Raw genomic sequence first — 21520 nt, forward strand, 5'->3', positions numbered from 1 at the left:
GTCCTGTTCAACATCGTCATTGATGATCTGGATGAGAGGATTGAGTGCACCCTCAGTAAGTTTGCAGATGACACCAAGTTGGGTTGGAGTGTTGATCTGCTTGAGGGTAGGAAGGCTCTGCAGAGAGATCTGGACAGGCTGGATCAATGGGCCGAGGCCAACTGTATGAGGTTCAACAAGGCTAAGTGCCGGGTCCTGCACTTGGGTCACAACAACCCCATGCAACGCTACAGGCTTGGGGAGGAGTGGCTGGAGAGCTGCCTGGCAGAAAAGGACCTGGGGGTGTTGGTTGACAGCTGGCTGAATATGAGTCAGCAGTGTGCTCAGGTGGCCAAGAGGGCCAATGGCATCCTGGCTTGTATCAGGAATAGTGTGGCCAGCAGGACCAGGGAGGTGATTGTCCCTTTGTACTCACACTGGTGAGGCTGCACCTCGAGTACTGTGTTCAGTTTTGGGCCCCTCACTACAAGAAGGACATCGAGGTGCTGGAGCATGTCCAAAGAAGGGCAACGAAGCTGGTGAAGGGTCTAGAGACCAAGTCTTATGAGGAGTGGCTGAGGGAGCTGGGGTTGTTGAGTTTGGAGAAGAGGAGGCTGAGGGGAGACCTTATTGCTCTCTACAACTACCTGAAAGGCGGTTGTAGCGAGGTGGGGGTTGGTCTCTTCTCCCTAGTAACAAGTCATAGGACGAGAGGAAACGGCCTCAAGCTGCGCCAGGGGAGGTTTAGGTTGGATATTAGGAAAAACATCTTCACCGAAAGGGTAGTCAGGCATTGGAACAGGCTGCCCAGGGAAGTGGTTGAGTCTCCATCTCTGGAAGTATTTAAAAGACGGGTAGACGTGGTGCTTGAGTACATGGTTTAGTGGTGTACTTGGCAGTGATAGGTTAATGGTTGGACTTGATGATCTTAAGGGTCTTTTCCAACCTTAACGGTTTTATGATTCTATGATTCTAAAACTCCCCAGTCTGATAAGATCCTTAGACTACTACCTGCTATTAGTTCTCCATATCGGCAGCGAAGAGAGAACAAAGAAAAATCCTAAGTCAATCAAAAGGGATTTCAGAGCCTTGGGGCGGTTAGTTGAAGGATCAGATGTTCAGGTGGTGTTCTCTTCGATCCTTCCGGTAGCAGGGAAGAACATTGAATGGAACGGGCAGACCCAGATGATCAACACGTGGCTCCAAGGCTGGTGTCATCAGCATAACTTTGGGTTCTTCGATCATGGGATGATCTATTCATCCCCAGACCTAATGACATCTGATGGGATGCACCTTTCTCAGAAGGGGAAAAGGGTTTTTGCCCAGGAGCTAGCAGGGCTGATTGATTGATAGAGCTTTAAACTAGATTGGAAGGGGGAAAGGGACAATACCTGGCTAGTCAGTGACGAGCAATGGGATGGCATGCCAAAGTTCAAGGAGCTGCGTGCTAGTGAAATTCCTCAGACTGCTCCACGAGGCAACAAGCACAATGAACCGCACTTGAAGTGTTTTTTTACACAAATGCACGCAGCCTGAGGAACAAGCAAGAGGAGCTAGATGCCTTGGCCCAGTCCCAGAGATACGATGTCATAGGCCTAAGTGAAACCTGGTGGGATGAGTCCTGTGACTGGTGTGCCATGATGGATGGTTACAGGCTCTTCAGGAGGGATAGGCAGGGCAGGCGAGGCAGCGGGGTGGCATTGTATGTAGTGGAGGGGCTGGAATGCATGGAGGTAGCAGTTGGCGATGGCACAGTTGAGAGCCTCTGGGTAAGGATTAAGGGACAGACAAAGAAAGCGGATGTCGTTGTGGGAGTCTACTATAGGCCACCCAGCCAGGATGACAACACAGATGAGTTATTCTTTAAGGAACTAAGGGATGCTTCCAAGTCATCTGCCCTTGTCCTTATGGGGGACTTCGACTTGCCAGATGTCAACTGGGAATACCACAGAGCTGGTACAAGCAGGTCCAGAAGATTCTTAAAGCATCTGGATGATACCTTCTTGGTACAAGTGCTAAGAGAACCGACCAGGAAAGCTGCCTTCCTCGACTTGCTGCTTACTAAGAGAGAGGGTCTTGTGGGTGAAGTGGTGATTGGTGGCTGCCTTGGCCACAGCGACCATGAAGCAGTGAAGTTTAAAATCTATGGTAACAGGAGGAGAACTGCCAGCAAGACCTCAGCTCTGGATACGAGGAGAGCTGACTTGAGGCTGCTCAGGGAACTACTTAGTAAGGTCCCCTGGGAAAAAGCTTTTGAAGGTGTTGGTGTCCATCAGTGCTGGTCACTTTTTAAGTACCAGCTCCTGAGAGCACAGGAGCAGGCAATTCCAAAATGTCGGAAGTCAAGCAGGCGAGGTAGAAGGCCGGCTTGGCTGAGTAGGGATCTTCTTCTAGAACGAAGGCGAAAAAAGAAAATGTATGGCCAGTGGAAGCAAGGTCAGGCGACATGGGAGGACTACAGAGCGGCTGTTTGCCACTGTAGAGAGGAAATACGCGCGGCCAAAACTCAACTGGAGCTGAAGCTGGCCAGTACTGTGAAGGACAACAAAAAGGGCTTTTATAAATATGTAAATAGCAACAGGCAGGCAAGAAATAACAATGGCCCATTACTTGACGAGCACGGTCACCTCACAAACAGGGACATAGACAAAGCAGAGACTTTTAATGCTTTCTTCGCCTCAGTCTTCAACACCAATGATGGGCTCTGGGATCCCCAGAGCCCTGGGCTAGAGAACCATGACTGTGAGAACAACAAACTCCCAGCCAACCCCGAACTTGTGCGGGATTTGCTGCTCCAGCTGGATCCCTATAAGTCAATGGGGCCCAATGGGATTCATCCCAGGGTACTGAAAGAGCTGGCTGATGTCATAGCGAGACCTCTCTCAATGATTTTTCAATGCTCTTGGGAATCTGGGGAGGTCCCAGCTGACTGGAAGCTGGCAAACATTGTCCCGATCTTCAAGAAGGGCAACAGGGATGACCCTGGTAACTACAGGCCTGTCAGTCTCACCTCTGCACCTGGCAAAATCATAGAGAAGATTATTCTGGGAGTTATTGAAAAACACCTGAAAGACAACGCAGTCATTGGTCCCACCCAGCATGGATTCACGAGGGGAAAGTCCTGCTTGACCAACTTGATTTCCTTCTACGACAAGGTTACCCACCTAGTTGACCAAGGGAAGCCAGTCGATGTAATCTTTTTGGACTTCAGTAAAGCCTTCGATACTGTCTCTCACAGTATCCTCCTGGACAAAATGTCCAGCATACAGCTGGATGAACACAGAATGCAATGGGTGTGCAATTGGCTTATGGGTCAGGCTCAAAGGGTTATAGCAAATGGGGTTACATCGGGCTGGTGACCAGTCACTAGCGGGGTTCCGCAGGGATCCATCTTGGGGCCAGTGCTCTTCAATATCTTCATAAATGACGTGGATGCAGGACTTGAAGGTTTGTTATCAAAGTTTGCCAATGACACAAAAACTGGGAGGAGCCGTTGATACTCTCGAGGACAGAGAGGCCCTGCAGAGAGATCTGGACAAATTAGAGAGCTGGGCAATCACCAACCGTATGAAGTTTAACAAGGGCGAGTGCTAGATTTTGCACCTGGGTTGGGGCAATCCCCAGTATCAGTACAGGCTGGGGGATGAAGGGATTGAGTGCAGCCCTGCCAAGAAGGACTTGGGGGTACTGGTGGATGAAAAGCTGGACATGAGCCGGCAATGTGCTCTCACAGATCAGAAAGCCAACCATAGAATCATAGAATCGTGAAGGTTGGAAAAGACCCTTAAGATCATCGAGTCCAACCGTTAACCTAACACTGCCAAGTCCATCACTATACCATGTCCTCGAGCACCACGTCTACCCGTCTTCTAAATACTTCCAGGGATGGGGACTCAACCACTTCCCTGGGCAGCCTGTTCCAATGCCTGACTACCCTTTCGGTGAAGAAGTTTTTCCTAATATCCAACCTAAACTTCCCCTGGCGCAGCTTGAGGCCGTTTCCTCTCGTCCTATCGCTTGTTACTAGGGAGAAGAGACCAGCCCCCACCTCACTACAACCTCCTTTCAGGTAGTTGTAGAGAGCAATAAGGTCTCCCCTCAGCCTCCTCTTCTCCAGACTAAACAACCCCAGCTCCCTCAGCCACTCCTCATAAGACTTGTTCTCTAGACCCTTCACCAACTTCGTTGCCCTCCTCTGGACACGCTCCAGCACCTCGATGTCCTTCTTGTAGTGAGGGGCCCAAAACTGAACACAGTACTCGAGGTGCGGCCTCACCAGTGCTGAGTACAGGGGCACTATCACCTCCCTGGTCCTGCTGGCCACACTATTCCTGATACAAGCCAGGATGCCATTAGCCCTCTTGGCCACCTGAGCACACTGCCGGCTCATATTCAGCCGGCTGTCGACCAACACCCCCAGGTCCTTTTCCGCCAGGCAGCTCTCCAGCCACTCCTCCCCAAGCCTGTAGCGTTGCATGGGGTTGTTGTGACCCAAGTGCAGGACCCGGCACTTCGCCTTGTTGAACCTCATACAGTTGGCCTCGGCCCATCGATCCAGCCTGTCCAGGTCCCTCTGCAGGGCCTTCCTACCCTCCAGCAGATCGACACTTCCACCCAACTTGGTGTCATCTGCAAACTTCCTGAGGGTGCACTCAATCCTCTCATCCAGATCATCAATGAAGATGTTGAACAGGACTGGCCCCAACACTGAGCCCTGGGGAACACCACTCGTGACCGGCCGCCAACTGGATTTGACTCCATTCACCACCACTCTCTGGGCTCGGCCATCCAGCCAGTTTTTAACCCAGCGCAGAGTGCCCTTATCCAAGCTGTGTGCAGCCAGTTTCTCCAGGAGAATGCTGTGGGAAACAGTGTCAAAGGCTTTACTAAAGTCCAAGTAGACAACATCCACACAGCCTTCCCCTCATCCACTAAGCGGGTCACCTTGTCATAGAAGGAGACCAGGTTAGTGAAGCAGGACCTCCCTTTCATAAACCCATTCTGGCTGGGCCCGATCCCCCGGTTGTCCCACAGGTGCCGTGTAATGGCACTCAAGATGATCTGCTCCATGACCTTCCCCGGCACCGAGGTCAGGCTGACAGGCCTGTAGTTCCACGGATCCTCCTTCCGACCCTTCTTGTAGAGGGGCATCACATTTGCTAACTTCCAGTCATCTGGGACCTCCCCGGTTGACTAGGACTGCTGATAAATGATGGAGAGTGGCTTGGCAAGCTCCTCTGCCAGCTCCCTCAGTATCCTCGGGTGGATCCCGTCTGGCCCCATGGACTTGTGAGCATTCAGGTGGAGGAGCAGGTCGGTGACTGCCACCTCTTTGACAACTGGGGCTTCATTCTGCATCCTATCTCCATCTCCCAGCTCAGGGGCCTGAAAAACCCGAGGATGACCAGTCTGACTATTAAAGACTGAGGCAAAGAAGGCATTAAGTACCTCAGCCTTCTCCTCATCCTTTGTGGCAATGTTTCCTTCTGCATCCAACAAAGGAGGGAGATTCTCCCTGGCCCTCCTTTTGTCACTGATATATTTGTAAAAACATTTTTTGTTATCTTTAACGGTGGTGGCCAGTTTAAGTTCTAGCTGGGCCTTTGCCTTTCTGATCTTCTCCCTGCATATCCTCACAACATCCTTGTAGTCCTCCTGAGTCACCTGCCCCTTCTTGCAAAGGTGGTAAGCTCTCCATTTTTTCCTGAGTTCCAGCCAAAGCTCTCTTTTCAGCCAGGACAGTCTTTTCTAGTGATGTCTCTTATCTTTGCTCTGGGGAGGCAGCAGACTTCCCTGTGGGTTGGGTCCGGTTGGCATATGGGACGTTCTGTTCCCCTCAGAAGGGAGTCACCTATGACAACTACCCTTTTTTTCTTGACGTGGGTGGTTGTGATGTGGGGGGTAGGCTGCCTAGATGACCCCTCCATCCCAGAAGGACCTGCATCCACATCATCACTTGTCTGCCCATCCAATTCCAAGGCCTCATACCTGTTGTGTATGGGCACCTGGGAAGGTGAGGCAGGCTGAGAGCGGATTCACCTGCCGCCCCAAGCAGTAATTTGCTTCCCTTCATGCCCGTCTCCTGAGTCTCCTCCTTCTGCCTGGTGGCAAGAGGTTAGGGGGTCCTTTGCCTCTTGTGCTGCAGCTGGCTGGTGCATCTATCTCAGGGATGGTAGAGTACAATTCCACCAGTTAATCTCCTTCTCTGACTCCCTGATACTCCTCAGCCTGGACACCTCCTCTCAAAGCTCCGTCACCAGGCTGAGCAGCTCCTTTACTTGGGCACATCTCCCACAGGTGAGCTCACTGCTGCTGTCACATACTGACCTGAAACTCAGGCACTCCCTGCAACCCAGGACCTGGATGGCTGCATGTTTCCTCGAAGGCTCTGTTTGGGTGGCTGCATCAGTTCTTGCAGCTGGAGGGGCTCAGGGACCCTGAGAGCACAGCTTTTTGCAGGGTGGATACCATGGCTCCTGCTGTTCTTCGCTCCTTATAAGTGGGTTGCATTCTCCGTTTGAAGTGGCAAGGCCCTGCCTGCGCAAACTGTTGCTCCACGCCCTGGTCGCCGGCGCTCCCTAGGGGCCCTTTAAATCTCCCGCGGTTGCTCCTGGCAACGCCTCCGCCGCGTCACCTCCGCTCGCGAGAGCTGCCGGCTCCCGGCTGGACTCTCGGCACGTCCGCAGGTTTCCCTGGCTCCGGGAATCCCCCTTTCCTCTTCAACACGCGCTCAGCCGCGGAACTTACCGTTGCCGCCGCTGCGCCCCTGGCCGACTGCTCGGTCTCTTCTCCCAAGTAGCAAACGATAGGACAAGAGGAAACGGCCTCAAGTTGCGCCAAGGGAGGTTTAGATTGGATACTAGGAAAAACTTCTTCATCGAAAGGGTTGTCAAGCATTGGAACAGGCTGCCCAGGGAAGTGGTTGAGTCTCCATCCCTGGAGGTATTTAAAAGATGTGTAGATGTGGTACTTAAGGACATGGTTTAGTGGTGGACTTGGCAGTGTGTCCTGGTTTTGGCTGGGATAGAGTTAATTTTCTTCCTAGTAGCTGGTATAGTGCTCTGTTTTGGGTTTAGGATGAGAATAATGTTGATAACAAACTGATGTTTTTGTTGTTGCTAAGCAGTGTTTATACTAAGTCAAGGACTTTTCAGCTTCCCATACTCTGCCAGTGAGGAGGTGCACAAGAAGCTGGGAGGGCGCATAGCCAGGACAGCTGACCCAGACTGGCCAAAGGGGTACTCCATACCATATGGCGTCATGCTCAGTATATAAACTGGGGGGAGTTGGCCAGGGAGCAGTGATCGCTGCTTGGGAACTGTCTGGGCATTGGTCGGCAGGTGGTGAGCATTTGCATCACTTGTTTTTCCTGGGTTTTGTTCCTCTCTCTCTTTTTCTCTTGTTGTTTTCCTTTTCATTAAAAATTATTGTTATTACTATTATTATTAATTTTTATTTATTTTATTTTATTTCGATTATTAAACTGTTCTTATCTCAACGCACAAATTTTCTTACTTTTGCTCTTCAGATTCTCTTCCCCATCCCACTGGGGGGGAGGGTGAGCGAGCAGCTGTGTGATGCTTGGTTGCTGCCTAGGGTTAAACCACGACAGTCCTTTTGGCGCTCAACGTGGGGCTCGAAGGGTTTGAGATAATAACAGATTAACCAGAGTGTATTAGGGAATTTGTATCTGTTAACAGATGCCAGTCATAATATTGATTCTTCTGTTCTCGGTATTAGTCTACCTGATCTGCATCATGCTCTTGTTTTTGCAGTACGTGTTAAAGATTGGTGTTGGGTTTTGCAGTTTGCTGTGCTCTGCCGTCATTAGTGGTGTTTTGCCTGGGAAAATTGTTATTAAAACACTGACCTTGAGCGTTATCTGGTATTTGGGTTCTGTAGTGAAGCCATTACTTTATTTCAGATACCACCTCATGGAGACAATTAGCAATTATGCCTCTTCCTCTGAGAGGTTTTTTATGGAGGAAATACAGAATGGCACCTTCGCTGCCTTCTTCTATGATGTTTCCTCCTTCATTGCAACATCTTTTCAGTATCTTGAACATCCTTGGGTAGTTAAGATACATCTATTGGTATTTCTTGGGAATATTGTTTCGGTTTTGTCTAAGATTAATAAGCATTTTAAGAATATCATCCAGAGATCTGCCCCAAGGCTGGATAGTTATGAGTGGCAGGGTGTGTGGGAGAGCATGGGCAAATGCCTAGGACAGTGGGCACCTCCAATGTTTTGGAACTTCACCCCTGAACAAGTGCAGAATCCTGAAAAACTAGTAGAATATTTGGAAAATTACACTGTCACCCTGGCAACTCCAGAGAGACACAAATCACTGCAACGTGCTGGGGCCTGGCCCATGCCTACCAAGCCCTGTTCAACACTATTCAGTACCCTCAAAGGGAAGAGAAGGTCTCTGGATCTGATGACAAAACGACAGGCACTGCGGGTACTCAAACCCTGGCAACAGGCACTGCGGCTGAACGAGAGAACCAACCCACACCAGTATCAGTCGCCCCCATACACAAGAAGAAATATTGGAAGCGGAAGTCAGCTCGTTTAGTAAGGGATGAAGAAGCTTCTTCTAAGAGGGAGCAGGAAGAAGAAGTGGACGAGGCAGACTACTCTGAAGCAGGGCCATCACGAGAACAGGAGGAGGAAGAGAGGCGGCCACTGCTTGGGGAGGAGAAATAGGAAGAACTCATAAAAGAGATGGTAACCACCCAATTCCTGTCCCTGAGTGAGCTGCAAGATATGTGAAAAGATTTCAGCCGTCATCCAGGAGAGCACATTGTCACCTGGCTGCTCCAATGCTGGGATAGCGGGGCCGGTAGCCTGGAATTAGAGGGTAGGGAAGCCAATCAGCTGGGATCCCTTTCTAGGGAAGGGGGCATTGACGAAGCAATTGGAAAAGGGGCAAAAGCCCTCAGCCTCTGGAGGCGACTCCTGTCAGGCGTGAAGGAAAGGTATCCCTTCAAGGAAGATGTTCTATGTCAGCCAGGCAAGTGGACCACCATGGAGAGAGATATCCAGTACCTGAGGGAATTAGCCATGCTGGAGGTGATTTATAGTGACCTGGACATCGAGCAGTTATCCAGCGATCCAGATGAAGTCAAGTGCAATTCGTTGTTGCTAAGCAGTGTTTATACTAAGTCAAGGACTTTTCAGCTTCCCATACTCTGCCAGTGAGGAGGTGCACAAGAAGCTGGGAGGGCGCATAGCCAGGACAGCTGACCCAGACTGGCCAAAGGGGTATTCCATACCATATGATGTCATGCTCAGTATATAAACTGGGAGGAGTTGGCCAGGGAGCAGTGATTGCTGCTTGGTGACTTGCATCACTTGTTTTTCCTGGGTTTTGTTTCTCTCTCTTCTTGTTTTCCTTTTCATTACAATTTCTTTTTTATTTTAATTTGTATTTTATTTTATTTCAGTTATTAAACTGTTCTTATCTCAACCCACGAGTTTTCATACTTTTGCTCTTCAGATTCTCTCCCCCATCCCACCGGGGGGAGGGTGAGCGAGCGGCTGTGTGGTGATTGCCGACTGGGGTTAAACCACGACGCAGTGTTAGGTTTACAGTTCGACTCGATGATCTTAAAGGTCTTTTCCAACCTAAATGAGTCTATGTTTCTATATCCAGGTCACAAACTGCCAGGCTTAAAATGCAATTCTTACAGCACAACTTATAAAGTGCATTTCAGTACAGCAGCAGATCACTGATATATTTTCTGTGCAGACCGCTGCTCAATTAGGAAGTATCTGCAACTGGAGCAGAGCACATGGATTAAAGCTAATAGTCTTTCTGGCCATGTCACAGCCTTCACTTGTATCTGAACAGTTGAGTTACTAAAGCATCTCAAAATAAAAATACAATTTATGTTTGTCCTTGGGTGATAGGACTTACAGCGTCATCTTGAGAAACGATTGTTCTATGATGCTGTTACTACCTTCCAAGCACTATCCACAACCAGGTGTTAGTGTTTTCATAGTTACTCTGGGTCTTCCATGATGGTGCTTTGCACAGACTAGTTGTCGTGGTTTAACCCCAGCCAGCAACTAAGCACCACACAGCCGCTCGCTCACTCCCCCCACCCCTGTGGGATGGAGGAGATAATTGGAAGGGTGAAAGTCAGAAAAATCATGGGTTGAGATAAGAACAGTTTAATAACTGAAGTAAAATGAAATAGAATAGTAGTAGTAGTAATAATAATAATAATATAATAATACAATAATAATATACAAAGCAAGTGATACACTGTACAATTGCTCACCACCTGCCGACCAATGCCCAGCCCGTCCCCGAACAGCGATCGCTGCCCCCCGGCCAACTCCCTCAGTTTATATACTGAGCATGATGTCATATGGTATGGAATAGCCCTTTGGCCAGTCTGGGTCAGCTGTCCTGGCTATGCTCCCTCCCAGCTTCTTGTGCACCTGGCAGAGCATGGGAAGCTGAAAAGTCCTTGACTGGTGTAAGCACTACTTAGCAACAACAAAAACATCAGTGTGTTATCAACATTATTCTCATCCTAAATCCAAAACACAGCACTATACCAGGTACTAGGAAGAAAAAATCAACTCTATCCCAGCTGAAACCAGGACACTAGTCTAGACAGGAAGCCACTTTCTCTTTTTTTTTTTTTTTCTTTCTTTCTGCACTGAGAGCAGTGGTAACCTCTCCTGAGTCACATCTGGCACTACCCTCAAACATCTAACAGTTATGACATTAAAAACTCTCTGATAACTCACATACAAAATATTTGCATTGGTACGTGAACTGGAACTAGGTCAAAGTCACTGTTTCTGCTGAGTGGCTTTTTTCCCAGTATGTGCAGTTTTGAGATTTGAAGTTTTATTCAGTCATCTATATGATGTTCCTGTTTTGGCCTCTGCATCTCATGGCCAGTTCAGTAGGTTAGCTCTCTCCAATGTACTTATTCTCACCTTTGTAATGAGCTGTTCTTGCTTGTTCATTTTCCAAGATTGGATTCCATTTAGTAGGCTGTGAAGGAAAGTTATTCAAAATAATTGCTTTCTGTGGATCCACGTTCCCTACCTATCATTTTTTGAAGTTTTTGCTAGATTCCTGATGTAATACAAGGAACTGAGCAGTGTCTGGGTCCAGAATACCTTCTATCCTTGGATTGATGATTGAGTTTTAAGTGAATATTGCTAACTAAAAAACGTGTAAGCCATCATGTTCTCTACTATGTTTGTAGATATTTAGTGGATGTTGTCTCAAAGGCATGTTTATGAATATGTAGCCTTGTCTTTTTCAGCTTTTAAATTAATCTTTGGTTTCAACTACTGTTGTTAGTCATGTTAAGACACATCCCTGGAGTGTTGCCCTGAGTAGGCATTCAGAGATTCTTTCAGAATCATTCAGAGTAGGTATTCAGGGTTCTTTACAGGAAAGAAAATCTATCTGAAGTTCTTTTTCTTCAAAGATATAAGTCTCTGGGTTAATATTTAATCACTCTGCAAGGACAAGTTGAAGAGATTCTTTAGCTACTTGTAGGGGGTTTCCCCCCCCCCCCTCTCCTTTTTCTGATTGGCTTTTACATGGGAGTTACTGCTGCATATTTTCTCTAAGAACTAACCTTAGTGTGTGGGAGGGGCAGCTTTGCTGAATTTGAGATGCTTCTGAGTGCCTCTAATGGTGTCTTGGAGGACTTAACAGGTCCCTCCTGACCTTGTCCTAAAAGCACTGACTGAAGAGTGATACTCCAATGAGAAGATTTTTTTTTTTTTTTTGTAAAGGACAGGGATTACAGGTATTTGCCTTCTTTAGCACCTTCAGAGTAAAAAAATACTTTTTTATTATGTTAGGTGAAAGTTTGTTTCCTATGCCATGCCATAACTGTCCAAAGCCCTTGTAACAGCTTCATACACTTGTGTTTTTTCTGCAGATCCATCAGGGCGCAGTCCCTGTCTCATACACGGTGACAACGGTGGCGCCACATGGAATTCCACTTTGTACAGCCCAGCACATACCACCCTGTGGCACACAGCAGGTCCCAGGTTGTTCTGTGGTATTCAGTGGACAGCACCTTCCTATCTGTAGTGTGCCTCCTCCAGTAAGTATGGTTCTCTAGTTATATTGACTTTGGACTTAGACCTCTTAGGAGGTAGAAAGCCTGGAGTTTCACTGCCCATACAGCTTTCCCTGATGTAAAATAAAAACTATTATTTCCTGGGGTAAATTGTAATGGTATATATATGGTATATATAATAGTGCAAGCTTTAGAGCTAGTAAATGTATTGTGCTTCCCTGGTCCCTTCATAGAATTATACCATATTCTCATGTAGTTTTGACTCAAAATGGATGCTGGTTTATGATCTGGTCTCTTACCCTATCCATTAGCAGCTATTCTACATACATTCAGATGCTTACAGGAAAAGATTTTAAGTTCATCAAGTACTATTAAGAATCTCACCTAGAGCTTTTATCCGGAAATGGTCTTATAAAATGGTACATCTACAGCTAACAGCTCTTTATGAAAGACAGGCAAGGGAGCAGAGGGGATTGCCCCTTACATGAAGGAGCAGCTCAAGCATATAGAGCTCTTCTATGGAATGGGTGACAGGCTGTTTGAGAGCTTGTGGGTCAGAAACAGAGAAGAGATTAGTAAGGGGTGATATCATGATGTGAGCTTGTTACAGACCACCTGATCAGTGTGAAGAAGGGGACAAGATCTTCTTTAAGCAACCTGAGGAAGTCTCCATATTACAGACCCTGGTTATTATGGGGGATTTGAAACTCCCTGACATCTGCTGGAAGGGCAACAATGGGACAGAAACAGTCCAGGAGCCTTCTGGAGTGTGTTGAGGGGGGTGAACAATGACAAAAACTTCTTAATACAGGTGTTGGATGGGCCAACTGGGGGGATGCACAGCTGGATCTGCTGCTCATGAACAAGGAAGAACTAATTGAGGACGTGGCAATCAGTGGCAGCCTTGACTTGACTGGAGCTCAAGATCCTGAGGGGAGTGAGGAAGGCAAGAAGCAGAGTGCAGACCTTGCATTTCAGACCATTGTGCGCGCAGCTTTTGTTTTACCTATTAAACTGTATTTATCTCAACCCATGAGTTTTCACACTTTTACCCTTCTGATTCTCTTCCCCATACCACTGGGGGGAGGGGAGTGAGCGAGCAGCTGTTTGGTGTTTAGCTGCCTACTGGGGTTAAACCACAACAGTCCTTTTTGGTGCCCAATGTGGGGCTCGAAGGGCTTGAAATAACGACAGATTTGACCGGAGTGTATTGGAGGGAACTTATAATTATTATATCTATTTAACAGTTGCTGGTCGCGATGTTGACTTATCTGTCCTCGACATTGGTTTATCTGATCTGTGCCATGCTCCCTTTTTTTACTGTACATCAAATTTGAGAACTTGTTAAAGGCTGGTTTTGGCTTTTGCAGTTTGTTGTGCTGTGTAGCACTTGGTGGTGTTTTGCCTGGGAGAATTATGATAAAAACACTAGCCTTGATCCTAATCTGGTATTTGGGCCCTGCATTGATGCCTTCCCTGTACTTCAGGAACCATCTCATGGAGACAATTAACAATTACACTCTTTCCCTTTTCTCCTCTGAGAGGCATTCAGTGGAGGAAACACAGAATGGCACCTTCCCCTTCTTCGATGGGGTAGATGTTTGCTCCCTTGTTACAATAAGTCTTCAGTATCTTGAACATCCTTGGGTAATCAAAACACTCCTATTGGTACTTCTGAATAATGGTTTTTTGTTTTTTCTAAGGTTAACCAACTATTTAGGAATATCACCCAGGTATTTGCCCCGAGGCAGTGTGGTTATGGGTGGCAAGGCATGTGGGAGAATATGGGAAGATACCTAGAATGGTTGTCACCGATGGCCTGGAACTTCACCCCCGAACAAGTGCAGGATCCTGATGAAGTGATAGAATGTCTGAAAACAGGATGCCCTGGCCCTGGCTACGCCAAAGAGACACAACTTCTTGCACTGTGCTGGGGCCTGGCCTATGCCTACTGAGAACTATTCAGCACCCTCAAGGAGAAGAGAGGGTCTCTGGATCTGAAGACATACAAACAGACACTGTAGCTGAACCAGAGACTCAACCCTCAGCTGTATCAGTTGCTCCGGGATAGTCAAGAAGAAACAATGGAAGTGGAGATCAACTTGTCTAGTAAAGGGGAAAGAAGCTTCTCCTGAGAGGGAACAGGAGGGAGAATCAGAAAAGGCAGCCTGTTCTGCAGCAGGGCAGTCGCAAGAACAGGAGAGGGAAGAGACTGAAAGCATAAACGAGTCAGAAACCACCCAATCCCTATCCCCGAGTGAGCTGTGAGATATGCGAAAAGATTTTAGGTGTCAACCAGGCGAGCAAATTATCAGCTGATTGCTCCGATGCTGGGATATTGGGGTCAATAGTCAGGAAAGAGAGGGTAAGAAAGCCTGGCAGCTGGGATCCCTTGCTAGGGATAAGGCCATTGACAAAGGGATTGGAAAAGGGGCAACAGTCCTCAGCCTCTGGAGGCGCCTCCTGTTGAGCATGAAGGAAAGATATCCCTTCAAGGAAGATCTTGTAAATTACCGAGGCAAGTGGACCACCGTTGTGGGAGGTATCCAGTATCTGAGGGAATTAGCTGTGGTGGAGGTGATCAACAACCTCATAGACACCTGGGCCAAGGAGCATGGCATTGACTGGGTATATCGCATCCCTCCTCATGTACCATCCTCTGGGAAAATTAAACGATACAATAGACTTTTAAAAACTACACTGAGAGCAATGGGTGCTGGGACATTCAAGCACTGGGATACAAATTTAGCAGAAGCCACTTGGCTAGTCAACACTAGGGGATCTGCCAATCGAGCTGGCCCTGCCCAATCAAAAACCCTGCACACTGTGGAAGGAGATAAAGTCCCCGTAGTACACATAAGGAACTGGCTGGGAAAGACAGTCTGGGTTAGTCCTTCCTCCGGAAAAGGCAAACCCATTTATGGGACTGCTTTTGCTCAAGGACCTGGGTGTACTTGGTGGGTAATGCAGAAGGATGGGGAAGTCTGATGTGTATCTCAAGGGGATTTGATTTTGGGTGAAAAAAAAAACATGATTTGAGTTTTATGGTGCCATTGCTGTATGATGCCAGTGTTATATGATGCTGTATGTTGCCTCAGCTGTGGCTGCCATATGTCAAAGGTATTATAACAGGAACCCCTTGCTGCTAGCCAGGCTAGGAGCAAGGGGAGGAGTTCATTGCAATGTTAAACCCTATAACCCGGCCCAAAGAGACCAGGGGTGGAGATTGTAATGGAAATACCTTTAAATTGTTGTAACCCATGATCTGAGTTGCATGTTATAGGAATTACTATAGCAGGAACCACCTGAACCAATAGAGGACGCGCCTCACAAGAAGCAGTGCAAGTGCAGCAGTGACCCGACCTGAGCTGGCTTTGGTGCCCAATAACTCCACGCAACACACCACCTCTCCTGTCCTGAGTGACCACCATTAACAGATGTAGCCCAAAGTCATGGACTAAATGAACTCAATGGACGTTTTGTGGACATTTTACAAGGGTAGTCCATAGACTAAGGGAATGATATCTGTGTATTGTGTCAAAGGATGGGAAGGGGGGTGGTGGTTAATGAGGATGTATTGGATAATGTGGGACCTGAGCATGACGTAAATGGTATGGAATAAGGGGTGGAGATTGTACTGGTTTTGACTGGGATAGAGTTAATTTTCTTCATAGTAGCTGGTATGGGGCTATGTTTTGGATTTGTGCTGAAAACAGTGTTGATAACACAACCATGTTTTAGTTATTGCTGAACAGTGCTTGCACAGTGTCAAGGCCTTTTCTGCTTCTCACACTGCCCTGCCAGTGAGTAGGCTGACTCCAACTGACCAAAGGGATATTCCATACCATATGATGTCATGCTCAGCAATAAAAACTAGGCGGGGAAGGGGAAGTTTGCCAGGGCTGCCGTTTCTTGGGGACTGGCTGGGCATCAGTTGGCTGGTGGTGAGCAGTCGTGGGTTTTTTGCATCACTTGTTTTTCTGGTTTTTTTTTCCTTTGTTTTTTTTTTCTCTTTTTTTTCTTATTAAACTGTCTTTATCTCAACCCATGAATTTTCACACTTTTACTCTTTCAGTTCTCTCCCCCATCCCACTGTGGGGCGAGTGAGCGAGTGTCTGTATGGTGCTTAGCTGCCTACCAGGGTTAAACCACAACACTATGCATCTACGTGCGCACGCCTCTGTCTGTCTCTCTCTCTTCCTCTGCATCTGTGTGTACGCGCCTCTCTCTCTCTCTGTGTCTCTTTGTGTGTCTGTCTGCATGTGTCTCTGTGTGCACATGGATCGCTCTCTCCTCCTCTGCCTCTGTGCACATGCATGTCTGTGGCTGTGTGAATGCATCTGTATTTCTCCACATCTTTGCGTAGGCATGTCTCTCTATGTCTCTGTGTGTGCATGTCTGTGTCTCTCTCTGCACCTGTGTGTGCTCGCATCTTTCTTCCTTTGCGTCTGTGTGCGTCTCTGCATCTATCTGCATGAGTGTCTCTCAGACGCTCTTCCTCTGAATCTAAGTGCGCGCATTTGTGTGTCTCTCTGTCTCTCTCTGTCTCGCTTTATGCCTGTGTCTGTGTGCGTGTACCTCTCTGTCTCTCTGTTCCTTTGCTTTTGTGTGTATGCATGTCTGTCTCTGCATCTGTGCATGTGCGTGTGCATCTGTATCTTCTCTGCATCTGTGTGCGTGTGCATCTCTCGGTGTCTGTGTGTGCGCGCGTCTCTGTGTGTGTGTGCCTCTCTCTTCCTCCTGTGTCTGTGTGCTCGTGTCTCTGCCTCTCTGCCTCTCTCTCTGTGTGCATGTCTCTCCACGTATGTGCTGTGCATCTGTCTCTCTCTTCCTCTGTGTCTGTGTGCACGCCTCTGTGTTTCTCTCTGTGTCTGATGGTGCTCCAGTCTGTGTATGTGTGTGCATGTGTCTCTGTCTCCTCCTCTGCATCTGTGGGCACGTGACTGCCTCTGTCTCTCTGTCTCTCTTACTCTGCACACATGCGCCTCTCTGTCTCTCTTTCTGCCCATCTCTCTCTGTCTCTGCGTTTGTGTATGCACGCAACTCTGTGTGTGCATGTCTCTCTTCCTCTGCACTGGTGTGCAGAAGCGTCTCTGCATCTGTGTGCGCACGTCTCTGCTGCTCTTCCTCTGCATCTCTCTTTGCACATGTCCCTCTGTCTCTCTACCTGTGCACCTCTGTGTGCACGTGTGTCTCTCGGTCTCTCTTCCTCGGCATCTGTGTGTGCACGCGTCTCTCCATGTCTGTCTGTACGCGCATCTGTCTGTCTCTCTTCCTCTGCATCTGTGTGCACGTGTGGTGGGTTGACATTGGCTGGCTGCCAGGTGCCCACCAAGCTGCTCTCACTCCCCCCTCCTCAGCAGGACAGGGGGAGAAAATAAGATGAAAAACTCATGGGTCGAGATAAAGGCAGTTGAATGAAAGAAAGCAAAGGCCATGCACGGAAGCAAAGCAAAAAAAATTTTTTCTATACTTCCCATCAGCAGGTGCTGTCCAGTCACTTCCTGGGAAGTAGGGTCTCAGTACGCAGTGGTTGCTTTGGAAGACAAAAACGCCTTAATAACAAATGCCCCCTCCTCCTCTTTCTATTAACTTTTATTGCTGAGCATGACATCATAGCATATGGAATATCCCTTTGGGTCAGCTGTCCCAGCTATGTCCCCTCCCAATCTCTTGCCCACCCCCAGCCTTTGGGGGGAGGGGGGGTTGGAGAGACAGCCTTGATGCTGTGGAAGCGCTGCTCAGCAGTAGCCAAAACACTGGTATGTTATCAACATCATTCTAGCTACAAATACAAAGCAGAGCACTATGAGGGCTACTATGGGGAAAGTTAACTCCATCCCAGCCAGATCCAGTAAAATCTCCACCACTTATTCCATCCCATTTGCGTCATGCTCATTCCACATAATTTGAACATTAAAATATCTTCTGATTATCCCATTGTATATGTTTCACATTCCTGAAATCCCCTCCTGCCAACACTTGTAACTTATACAACATAATTAAACCATCTTTACATCCAACATACAGATTTATACATTCTCATTAACTACTATCCCTTGTCCCTTAACAGATAGATGTTATTTCCCCGTTGCATGGGCCTCCCCCACCCCCAAAAATGTCCATAAGAACACGTTATGACTTGTGCCCCATCTGTCAAGGTGGTTGCTCAGGACAGGAGAAGCAGCATGATCAATTGTTGGGCACCAACACCAGCTTGGTTTGGGTCACTGCTGCACTTGTCGGGTTACTTGCGAAGCTCACTCTTCATTGTTTCAGGTAGTTCCTGCTACATTACTTCCTACAACATACAACTCACATCACAGATTATTTTCCCCCAAGGTTAAATCTCCATGAGGCACACACCGGGTCTCCCCATCCTTCCACATTACCCACCAAGTACACCTGGGTCCTTGAGTGAAGACAATCCCATGAATGGGTTTGCCTTTTCCCAAGGGAGGAGCAACCCACATCACCTTCCCCAGCCACTTCCCTATGAGCACTACGGGAACCTTATCTCCTCCCACAGTATGTAGGGGTTTTGTTTGGGCAGGACCAGGACAGTTAGCAGATCCTGTGGTGTTAACCAGCCAAGTGGCTTCTGCTAAATTTATATCCCAGTGCTTCCATGCCCCAGTGCCCAACGCTCTCAACATAGTCTTTAACAGTCCATTATATCTCTCAGTCTTTCCAGAGGCTTGTAGGTGATAGGGGATGTGATACACCCACTCGATGCCGTGTTTCTTGGCCCAGGAGTTTATGAGGTTATTTCAGAAATGAGTCCCATTGTCTGACTTAATTCTTCCTGGGATACCGTGTTGCCACAAAATTTGCCTTTCAAGGCCTAAGATGGTGTTTTGGGCAGTGGCATGGTTTACAGGGTATGTTTCTAGCCAACCGGTAGTTGTTTCCACCATGGTAAGTATGTAGTGCTTGCCTAGGCACATTCGTGGCAGTGGTCCAATATAGTCAATTTGCCAGGCCTTGCCGTATCGAAAACCCAGCCACTCCCCTCTATTCCAGGGAGACTTTACTTGTGGCTCACTTGATTGCAGCACATGTTTCATGTTCATGGGTGACCTGCATAATGGCCTCCATGGTCAGGTCCACCCCTCGTTCACGAGCCCATCTGTATGTTGCATGGAATCATGGAATCATAGAACCATTTAGGTTGGAAAAGACCTTTAAGATCATCGAGTCCAACCAGAAACCTAACACTGCCAAGTCCACCACTAAACCATGTCCCTAAGTGCCACATCTACACATCTTTTAAATACCTCCAGGGATGGGGACTCAACCACTTCCCTGGGCAGCCTGTTCCAATGCCTGACTACCCTTTCAGTGAAGAAATTTTTCCTAGTATCCAATCTAAACTTCCCCTGGCGCAGCTTGAGGCCGTTTCCTCTCGTCCTATCACTCGTTACTAGGGAGAAGAGACCGACCCCCACCTCGCTACAACCTCCTTCCAGGTAGTTGTAGAGAGCAATAAGGTCTCCCCTCAGCCTCCTTTTCTCCAGACTAAACAACCCCAGTTCCCTCAGCCGCTCCTCATAAGACTTATTCTCTAGACCCTTTACCAGCTTCGTTGCTCTTCTTTGGATGCGCTCCAGCACCTCAGTGTCTTTCTTGCATGTCTCCCTAGATGTCCCGATGTTTCGTGGGCCCATTGAGCTACAAATAACTCACCCTTACGCTCCCAGTCCAGGTCCACCTGAGCCACTTCAATTTTGACAGTCTTCTCTACCTGTTTATTGTTTCAATGTTCTTCAGTGGCACAGTTCTTGGGCATGTGAGCATCTACGTGCTGTACCTTTAGAGCAATGTTTTCTACCTGGGCAGTGATGCCTTGCCACAGTGCAGCAGTGCTGTCAGTTGATCTTCTTCCATTGCTGTAGCCACCCCCATAGGGCATTTGCCACCATCCATGAGTCAATACAGAGACAGAATACTGGCCACTTTTCTCATTCAGCAATCTCTAGGGTCAGCTGGATAGTTTTCACTTCTGCTAACTTGCCTTCTCCTTCAACACCTTCAACAACTTGTCGTATGGAACTCCACACAGCAGCTTTTAACTTCCAGTGGTTGCCTACAACACGACAGGATCCATCAGTAAACAGAACATAATGCCTTTCATCTTCTGATAACTCCTTATATGGTGGTGCCTCTTGGGCACGAGCCACTTCCTAAGGCAATGCTCCAAAATCTCTGCCTTCTGGCCAGTCCATGATCTCTTCCAGGATTCCTGGGCGGCTGGGTTTCCCTAGTCAAGTTCATTGCATGATCAACGCTACCCACTTACTCCATGTAGCACTGGTTGCATGATACGTAGAGGGGATGTTTCCTTTGAACATCCAGTGTAGCACAGGCAATCGCAGTGCCAAGAGGAGCTGTGCTTCTGTACTAACAACTTCTGAAGCAACTCGAACCCCCTCATATGCTACTAGTATCTCTTTTTAAGTCAGAGTCCTTGATACCCCTGGCTCCAAAACCCTGGAGGTCAACCTTTGGGTTTCTCCAGATGTTTTCTGCCAGAGGCTCCAGGTGAGACCATGCTCCCCACCTGCAGTGTAGAGCACATTTTACACAGCTATATGGACAGGCCCAAGGGCTACCACATGAGCTATCTCCTGTTTGATCCTCTGAAAGGCTTGTTGTTGTTCAGGGCCCCACTCAAAATAGTCCTTCTTTTGGGTTACTCAATAGAGAGGGCTCACAAGCTAACTATCATCTGGAATATGCATTCTTCAGAATCCCACAAGGCCTAGGAAAGCTTGTGTTTCTTCCTTGTTAGCTGGTGGAGACATAGTTGCTATCTTGTTGATCACATCCATAGGGACATGATGACGTCCATCCTGCCATTTTACTCCCAAGAACTGGATCTCCTGTGCAGGTCCCTTGACCTTGCTTCTTTTTATGGCGAAACCAGCTTTCAGAAGATTCTGAATTATTCTTTTTTCCTTTCTAAAACACTTTTTCTGCTTTGTTGCCCACACGCTGATGTCATTGATGTATTGTAGATGTTCAGGGGCATCACCCTTTTCCAGTGCAGTTTGGATTAGTCCATGATAAATGGTAGGACTGTGATTCCACCCCTGGGGCAGTCGATTCCAGGTGTATTGGACACCCCTCCATGTAAAAGCAAACTGTGGCCTGCATTCTGCTGCCAAAGGAATTGAGAAAAACACATTGGCACTGTCAATTGTAGCATACCACTTGGCTGCCTTTGACTCCACTTCATTTTGGCATTCCAGCATGTCCCGCCTGCCCCCCCCTTCTGTCTACATCTTTGTCTCTCTTCCTCTGCATCTGTGTGCGTCTCTCTCTGTCTCGCTCTGTGTTTGTGTGCGAGTCTCTCTCTGTCTCACTCTGCGTTTGTATGTGAGTCTGTTCCTCTGCATCTGTGTGCACGCTTCTCTGTCTCTCTTCCTCTGTGTCTCTGTGCGCTTATCTCTCTCTCTGAGTCTGTCTGCAT

The 21520-nt window shown here is 47.9% G+C and overlaps 1 protein-coding gene across 3 annotated transcripts in view; it reads left to right on the forward strand.

Moving 5' to 3' along the window:
* LOC148055446 (E3 ubiquitin-protein ligase RNF38-like) overlaps positions 1 to 21520 on the forward strand; it is a 227137-nt gene that overhangs the window by 170405 nt on the left and 35212 nt on the right. For all 3 annotated transcript variants that reach the window (XM_087760431.1, XM_087760432.1, XM_087760433.1), the window contains one exon: positions 11905 to 12072. In XM_087760431.1, coding sequence (XP_087616557.1) covers positions 11905 to 12072 — 168 coding nt within the window. The remainder of the gene's footprint in view (positions 1 to 11904; positions 12073 to 21520) is intronic.

Source organism: Nipponia nippon, unplaced genomic scaffold (genome assembly GCF_047370975.1).
Source record: "Nipponia nippon isolate SJK-2023a ecotype South Korea unplaced genomic scaffold, ASM4737097v1 scaffold_22, whole genome shotgun sequence".
NCBI classification, from domain to species: Eukaryota; Metazoa; Chordata; class Aves; order Pelecaniformes; family Threskiornithidae; genus Nipponia; species Nipponia nippon.